Source organism: Glycine soja, chromosome 1 (assembly GCF_004193775.1).
Source record: "Glycine soja cultivar W05 chromosome 1, ASM419377v2, whole genome shotgun sequence".
NCBI lineage: Eukaryota > Viridiplantae > Streptophyta > Magnoliopsida > Fabales > Fabaceae > Glycine > Glycine soja.
Window position 1 is genome coordinate 52,014,242 of NC_041002.1, and position 8,550 is coordinate 52,022,791.

At 32.3% G+C, this 8,550-nt stretch overlaps 1 protein-coding gene across 3 annotated transcripts; it reads right to left on the minus strand.

Annotated features, from left to right (window-relative positions):
• Positions 1-1,171: 1,171 nt before the first annotated feature.
• On the minus strand, positions 1,172-5,888 carry LOC114421034 (probable vacuolar amino acid transporter YPQ1). Of its 3 annotated transcripts, none has more exons than XM_028386803.1 (12): positions 5,595-5,886; positions 5,411-5,453; positions 4,994-5,020; positions 3,607-3,705; positions 3,164-3,276; positions 2,842-3,019; positions 2,600-2,704; positions 2,395-2,487; positions 2,246-2,266; positions 2,074-2,132; positions 1,885-1,975; positions 1,172-1,576 (listed from the first exon to the last, which is right to left on the minus strand). In XM_028386803.1, the coding sequence occupies exons 1-12, from the start codon at positions 5,816-5,818 to the stop codon at positions 1,439-1,441; spliced, it is 1,191 nt and encodes a 396-aa protein (XP_028242604.1). In that variant the 5' UTR covers positions 5,819-5,886; the 3' UTR covers positions 1,172-1,438. The 3 variants fall into 3 exon arrangements, with proteins under 3 accessions (XP_028242604.1, XP_028242618.1, XP_028242611.1); XM_028386817.1 differs by having other exon boundaries at positions 1,172-1,543; positions 5,595-5,883; XM_028386810.1 differs by lacking the exon at positions 4,994-5,020 and having other exon boundaries at positions 5,595-5,888.
• Between the last annotated feature and the right edge of the window lie 2,662 nt (positions 5,889-8,550).

Genomic DNA, 8,550 nt, shown 5'->3' on the forward strand with positions numbered 1-8,550 from the left:
TATACCAAAATTGACACTAATCCTCCTGTTCAAGCATAAATGGTAGTTGCTTGATGCCTGGAATTCATAATTGGTATCTGACTCCCAAAAGAGAGAAAGAAAAAAATAATAATCTTAATATATATATATTTTAATTACACTACAAAACAATTTCAAAAATAATTCATAATTTTTTTCAATTAAATAAAAAAAATCCATACGGATCAACAATCCATATAAACCATATGGATCAATGATCCATATGAACTAATACAAAGAAGCAATACATTCAATCAACCAAAACAATGAATCAAGCAAAGTGCGTGACAAAAATAAGCACGAAGAAGAAGAAGAACCAGAGGAAGTAGCAACATGTGTGAGAAAGTGTGAGAAGAAGCACCAATGTGCGTGAAGCGGAGGAACAAGAAGAAACAAAGAAGTAGAGAGGAAGAAGAAAAGAATAAGCAGAGGATGAAGAAGAAGCGACGCGCACGAGAGAGGCAATGACTCATACGGACGAGTCATTGTTCCTATTTATATTAAATAGGTGAAGGGCATTTTAGCCCTTTTACCTACGTTGCTGGGTGTCCCAGCAAAAATGTTGGGTGCCCAAAGCAACCTCCCTTCATTATTACTTCTTGTTGCGTCCCATTGTAATTGCATTACACGAAGCAACATCTGAGCTTCAGATATGCTATGAATCATAAAAGTAAAATTTGAGAAAGTCTCCCTCTCACACACGCACACAAAAAAGTGACACAACTATAAATGACCCTTTTACATAAGTTGTAAAGGTCTTTCTACATTCAGGATTCAGTCATGGTAGAAAGTGAGACTTAATCAGAGTTTAACTCAACCCAACTCATTTTTAACAGGTAAAAATGAGTTGGATCGGGTTGACCCGTTTGATATCCCTTTGGATGTGTGCATAAGTAAAGATGTATCCAGACATATACACCTGTAATCTATGATCACATCAAGCCATACTGAAGCCTTACCTTAGGCCTTGGCACCTCTTGACTCTTGGCGAGTCGAGCTATCACTTTGTTCTTACATGAGTTAATACAAAATCATCAATCCCATCGGTGTTACAGCAACATGAAGTGGAAGGTTTTCAATTTTTCATTCTGTAGGGATTATCAACCATACAGCGATTATTAGTGACACAAAAAAGTGGAATACGGTATAAGAATCGGTTGATAATTCATAAACTTTATAACTTTGATATATAGCTGGTGTAAGAACCGTGAACGATTCATAATTCATAAACTTGATTACATTGATAGCTGGTAATCGTATAGCACATTTTAAGACGCTAATATATAGAAGCGTTTCCTAACTAGTCCACCTCATTTTTCTAGCCAGACCTTTACTAATAGCTGAATGTCATGGTGGAATTGAAGTATAATATTGGTTCATAATGGGGAAGACCTACATGTGTCGGCTACAGTCCCACAAATCAAGACACAAAAGTTTTGCTGGCTTCTTTGTAGTCTCCATAATCAGCATCATCACTTCCTGTTTTCTTCCGAACGTATCTGTAGTTGGCATACTGCAAAATTATCTGCCACTGTTGAGGTTTACCAACTTTATAGTCCTAAACATATTTCTTTAAGGATATGTTCAAGAGTTAAGTTTTCTTTAAAATAAAAAGGATTATTTTTTATTCATAGTAAATATTTTAATTTAATAAATTTTTAACAAAAAAACTAAATTTACATAAGTTTAATGTATTAATCTTCTATTTAAGTTTAATGTTGTATTATATAACTCTTAATTTTAAAATAAAAATGTCTTCCAACACGTAATAATTTCTCTAAATATAGGCCAACTGATAAGAGTGTGGGAGAGAGTAGTGCAACCAAAATAAGAGTAAATTGAAATTTTGCAAGATAAACAGGATACGAATAGGTCCAATGCCACGCAAACAATGGCATCCAAAAGCCATGGCATATTAGCTCTGATGCTTTCCCATTCGATAGTTCGTACAAGAATACTGCACATACACAGAACAACAGAGGAGTTAGATTGCTTAATGTTGGCTTTTTCAGAATAACAGGATGAAAAATATATGCAAGGGAGGGAAATCCTAACCTTCCCACGTAAGTGGCATTGGCGATCAATGCAAAGATGAACATGAGTGGATTTAAGCCCTATCATGATAAAGAAATAGTGTCTATAAATCAGTGGAAATACAAGCTAATCTATGCACTAAATTTTGAGTTATGATTCAAAACAAAAATAAATGATTAAGATCAAACATTACCTCCACGCTCCCTCTTTTAATCTGGCCAATGATAACGTAATCAACAACTTTATCAGTAATTAACGCACAGAAAAATAGAATACACAACTGCAGAAGAAAAAAAAATATTCGGAATAAATAAATAAATAAGAGATAATTTTGAGACATACATTCAACCATATTTGAGGAAGCCGGCCACCCATATAGATAACAGCCATGAGCCATCCTAACCATTGACCCAAAGCACTGTGCATGTTGTGCTCCTGTGATGATAAGTGGCAACAACATAATGCAATTATGCAAAGGAACCATATTCTGTACAAATAATCATATTAGTGTGTGAATAAATTAATTAACGTGTATCACTGGCTATACCTGCGAGAGTAGCTTTCTTCCATTGAATCTTTTGTATCCCTCCATCAAAGCATTACCCTGCCGGGGCAAGTTCATAGATGCTGCTAGAAAAGTTCCATAGCTTGTCTGAAACATATATATAGATAGTAAAAGGAGATTAAAATTATGGTTACATACAAGTTACAGATATTAATTAATGGTTTAGTATTGGTGTAAGATTAATACAGATTCTATTAACTTTGATTTGAAGGACAAAAACTCACAGGGACAGAACGGGGGATTGGTCTAGGCTGTGTTACAGGCTTCGTAGAAGAGAGTGGAGGTGCCTCATCATCTGAGGATGAATCATTGTTCATTTCCATGGCTGAAGGGACACTTTTAGCAGCTCTCAAGTAGGTACCAAATGGTGGAGTATCATTAGCAGCCAAAGATCTCGCTGACCTGTTTCATTAACTCAAATAATAATAGTAATTATTAAAAATCACTTGGTTAATTTTTTAATCAAAACATTAATAATTATTATGATTGCAAAAACAGTACCACGAAGTACGAATTGATAGACAATATGAATACGTAGTTACGTACCTATAGTAGTAATCCCGTCGAGGCGTTTCTTTGGGTCCGTCATTTTGTATTGGAATCCCAGAGTCGCGGCCTGGTTTCTGTCTCAAAGGTTTTTTCTCTTCTTCTTCATGAGCCTATTAACATTACGTCATAAAGAATAAGGTAATGAAATATATACATTGTACTCTTTGAAAAGATATCGTAGAAGTGTATTATTTTCTTTGGGGAAGCTTGTAATTTGTTGTCTTAATCATTTCTAGTTCAAGGGAGAAAAGAATTTGACTAATTTGAAAATCGACTAAAAATAAATAAAATTTGAAAAAATTATTTCAACCAAAAATCAATTTAAATGATTCATTCCACATTAATCACTTATGTGAAATTGAAAAAATTGTAATTTGAACAAACATGTCTATGTAAATTTCAATTTTGATGAGCAGAGCGGGACTTGGAAATTACTGTACCTCATCGATGTTAATCTTCCGAAGAGGCTTGCCCCATTTATAGATGTAGTCATAATAGAAACTTTGAAGTACTAACACGATCGTAGTGATTGTGTAAAGCTGTAGATCACAATAACAAGTGGTATAAGGACGTAAGCTTAATTTCTATGCACTCAATCTCAATTTTTTAAACTATTAATTAATTAGAAAGTATAATAAATATGATTTTTAAAATAATTATTATAAAAAATAATAATTTATTTTATGTGCTAATTTATGATTAAATATAATATAAATACATTTTGATTTTTTTTAACAGAGTATAAAGACGTTTAATGATATTTCAGTTTATATTTTATTACCTATTTACATAATGCTATCTATCATTACATAATTTATTTCAGTTTACATTTTATTACATTTTAATTTTTTTAACTATTTCAGTTTATATTTTATTCCCTATTTTATTAAATAATGCTATTATATTTTTAAGGAAAAAATATTATTAGTTAATAAATACCTGTATATATGCTATGATAAAAAATATTTCCCGTAATTCAAATTATTTAATAAATACCTTTATATATATATATATATATATATATATATATATAAAGGAACGGTTAGAAAAACGGAAAGAAATTATTAAAATTTACAAGAACATTTCCCGTAATTTTATCTGGAAATAAATACAAGAACCAGTGTACAATGGATTGGGCCTTGACCCTAGTAAAATGGCACCTCTTTGTTGTTTCAGTAACAGTTGGGCCTACCCTATTTTTTGCAAAAACAAAACGTTAATGGACCTTAGTTTCAAAGTTTTCAACGTTCAGAATAGTATATTTCTTTCAAAAAAAATGTTACAAATATTATTTTACAAAATTAAATATGCTTGATTATATTAAATTGAAATTAAGTTTAATTTTAGAATAAGTTTTAGTAAAATTTAAATTTAAATTAAATATATATTTTTTGCATTAGATAAAGAAATATATATCAAATTATTGTAATCTTGCTTTCAAATAAAAATCAATTTAATTTATATTAAGGATTTTTTTAATAAATTTATTTATTGATGGGAATTTAATACATTTAATGAAATAATTTTAATTAATTATTTAAAACTAAACATCAAATAAATTTTATATAATAAATACTTTTTTTTTTGCTAGTTGAAGAGCAGGTTAGTGACAAAAGCACCCACTAGAATCTGTAAACTTCCAAAATTAAGATAAATCAAAATCAAATTGACACATGCAAACATGCAATTTCCAAGGCTAAACATAATTTAAAGGTTTTAGGCTTATGTTGTTTTCGGATCTAAAAGACCCATACGCCCGAAAAAGAAGATAGTAGAAATAATATACATAGAGAAAATTCCGGAGAAATATGTTTGCAATGTAATTACCAGAGCTGTGTAGTACTGGGTTGGCAACTAGTTTCGCAGCCATCCAAAAAGCAAGAAGAAAAACACAACACAAAAACAAGAAAATAGTAAGGCAACAATCAAAATAAGTACAGATAGCACATGTTAATGTGAAATTTTTACATATACAGAAAACCACAAAGACAAGTGAGATTAAAGCATGAAAAAATCGTAAATAAATATAAGATGAGATGAATGATTAAGACTTAAGGAAGAAAAGAGAGGCCGAAAGTCATACATTTAATTTCCTCATTTAGTAACCAAACTAGCATTCTAACAATCTAACAAATAAAAAAAGAAGAAAAAAACACGAAAGAACTGGAATAAGAAGAGGCATGGATGATGGAACGAAACAAATTAATATTTTAATGTATACGGTTAACTGAAAAACTCAGATACCGTGGCTGGCTCCAGATGGCAACCAAGGAGGTTGAATATGTCGCTGCATCCAAATAATTCAGTACAGCAATTAGAGTACTGGACTAACTAATTGTTCCAATAATAAACCTAAGATTTGACTAAAATTATGAGAAAACGAAGAAGTAATTAAAGTGCATGGGAAAAAGTTGACAAATTAACTAACCCAGCGACCCAAGTGAGGAGAAAGGCTAAGGAGACACCATGGCTGGACTTAGCGCGAAAGTTGGTTATTATCTGAGGAATTTCTGCTACTCCCCAACATACGAGACTTATGAAGCCAAAGCCAAAGGAGATTTTATCTTTCAAATTGCAGAGACAATCATCCAAGTATTTCTCAACCCAACCCACACAGGGTTTACTCTCCTTCACGCAGTACGATTCTGGCATTATTTCTTAATTGCTCTCGTTTTCCTTGCACTTGGAGAGAGGGTTTATCTGCTTCTATTTTTAAAGGAAGAGCTAGCCTGCTGAAATTACCAAACTAGATGCCACAATATGTATTCAATTTGTGAAAAAGTGCGTCCTCTTGGTTGGACTGTGTTGTCCTTATCGGTGTTTAATTGCACAATTTGCTTATTGCTACACGTGTGAGGCATATTCTCTCAAGCCATATATGCTACGTACTACTCCATGTGAGTCTATGCATAATACTATTATATTGCATATTGCAAGTTAAATTATATTTTGAGACAAATTATAACATCTAAGTACATGTGAGCTCTCTCGGCTGTTAGACTTTCCAATAGACCATGGTCATGTTACACATGAGAACACGAAGAAATGTTGTTCAAAAACCTGTTGACATTGCACCAAATCTAAGAAAATTTTACTTCGTCAATTATTTTTTTAAAATGAATATTGTCTGTTTTTGTCTCTTTACAGTGTTATTATTATTATTTTTATGGGATTTGCAAAATTAAAATGGACAGCAGGTGTCAAGAAAGTGTTGACATTATTGTATAGTTTTTTCCGTGCCTTTTTTGTTTTACCTTTTTTTTAAAGCAAAAAGAAGAGCATGCAAGGTCATGGTACTTTTTTTATTATTGTTTTGTTTCATTATCTCCACAGAAAACTCTGAACAGAAATTAAGTAGCTCTGACAAGTAGGCCCCGAACAGAAAATAATATTCGGAACATTCACCGCATATACTGGAAAATGATTCCCAAGATGCTATATTTACTGGATGAAAAATACTTCGTGAAAAAGGGAATATTTTTTAATAGAAATTAGCATTACACTCGTTAAAACACTTTTTTTAAAATACATTCTCTCTTTTACCGGTTAAAATTAACAAATTTTTGTAGATCTTATATGTTATTTAATAAATTTCTTTTATAATTTTATCTTTTAATAAATTTTAATCAATAAAAAATATGTCATTAGCATTATTTTTTTAGTTTCACTAACATACTGGGAATTGATTCTTTCCCCTTCGATTTTACCAACTCATTTTTATTAGTCTTTTTCTTTTATCTCTTTTTTTTTAGGAAAAATGTAAATTATATTAAACCAAAAATGATACAATAATAAACGGGACATACCCCGCAGCTAGAGAAAATTAAAAGTCTCCCTAATACAAGAAGACCTATATCAAGGTTTTAAAACAAACGTAACAGGTGCGTTTGTCTATACATAAGAAACTTAATCTGGCTAATAACCTCTATTACAGAAAATTGATAATCTTCAAAAAATCAGTTTGTTCCTAGACAACCAAATGCAGTAGACTGTAATTGTTATATAGTCAGACAATGTAATTTTCCTTGAACACCTGATGTGGATCTGTCCCTAATTAAAGAGTCAGTAATGCGCTGTAAAGAAGTAAAACGCCTGGAGCCAAATCACGAATGTGAGCCCAAACTTGGAGAGATTTCCTGCAAGAAAAGAACAAATTAGCATTTGACTCAACCTCAGTTGAACATAAAGGGCAGAGGGAACCCTTGTTCAAAAAAGCAACTTTGTCAAGAGTAAGCAGCCGATTCCTTTTAGCAAGCCACAAAATGAAAGACATCTTAGAGGAGATTGCTGGGTTCCATATAACAGAACACCAACTAACAGTAGGCTTGACACCTCTAATGTATTCATAGACTTTGCCAACAAGCAATTGTTCATTGGTACTCCAAGATTGAATCCTCTTTTTGGCATCTTCCGTACTTAGCTCTTTAGAGATAATAAAGTCCCTTATTTGAATGATTTTCTTTATCAAAACTGAATCTGATGAAGAAATATTGTAATTCCACACATAGCTACCTCTGAAATAGTAATGGTGAACCCGGCGAACCCATAGAGAATCTTTCTTACAATGAAAGTCCCATAGGATACGGGGAAGAAACGCAAGGTTCCCGTCCTTGAGATTAAAAAGGCCTAAATCCCCTTCTTTTTTCGGAGAACAAACTACTGACCAAGCAACCAAGAGCTTGTTTTTGCCAATATCCGCTTTACCCCACAGAAAATTACGATACAAAGCGTTGATCCGGTCCAGAACAGATTACAACAAAGAAAAAATTCTTAGACATCTTTTTCTTTTATCTATTAATCTGTCCTGCGGGCTTCCAATTTCCTATAAGACCCGTTCAGCCGGAGCAAAGTAACGGGAATTTATTTTATATAATTGAGAATTTTTACCAAGTGCAACTGAATCTCTTATGTTCACATTCACTCAATAAACACACAAAAATAACAATGAATTCATTCATTATTTTGCTTGTTTGTGAGTTTGTCATATAGAAACTACAATGTACGATGTAGAGTTTGGCAAATGAAAGAGTTATGCTAAGCCTCCATGAATCATTCCATTATACTGACCGAGTTCAAGATGGGACCCCCAAAAGCAAAACCGAAACAGAGTGCATAATATAGCCATAACAGCATTGATGATAGGTGAACCTGGCCTCTAAACTCGTCAAGGTTCATGTTCAAAAACAACGGTTCTGCCTGCATAGCTCTGCGTCGTTCTTTTTTTTGCACTCAAACAAATTTTCTTTTACCATTCCTTTAACAAATAGTAATATCCTTATTAAATAAGAAGTTGGGGGCACCAAAAAAACATGAGAAGAACTAAAAAAAAAAGGTGGGGTCCATCCATTATTCGTAAATACGTTTTCATTCTGTGGCGGAAATGA

What these genes read in the sequence shown, in the direction of transcription:
- LOC114421034 (XM_028386803.1), bottom strand. Translation starts at nt 5,818, where the DNA reads ATGCCAGAATCGTACTGCGTGAAGGAGAGTAAACCCTGTGTGGGTTGG. An exon ending in CGACGGGATTACTACTATAG is followed by an intron (nt 3,020 to 3,163) that starts GTACGTAACTAC and finishes TTAATGAAACAG; the next exon opens with GTCAGCGAGATCTTTGGCTG. An exon ending in GAAGAAAGCTACTCTCGCAG is followed by an intron (nt 2,488 to 2,599) that starts GTATAGCCAGTG and finishes TTATCATCACAG; the next exon opens with GAGCACAACATGCACAGTGC.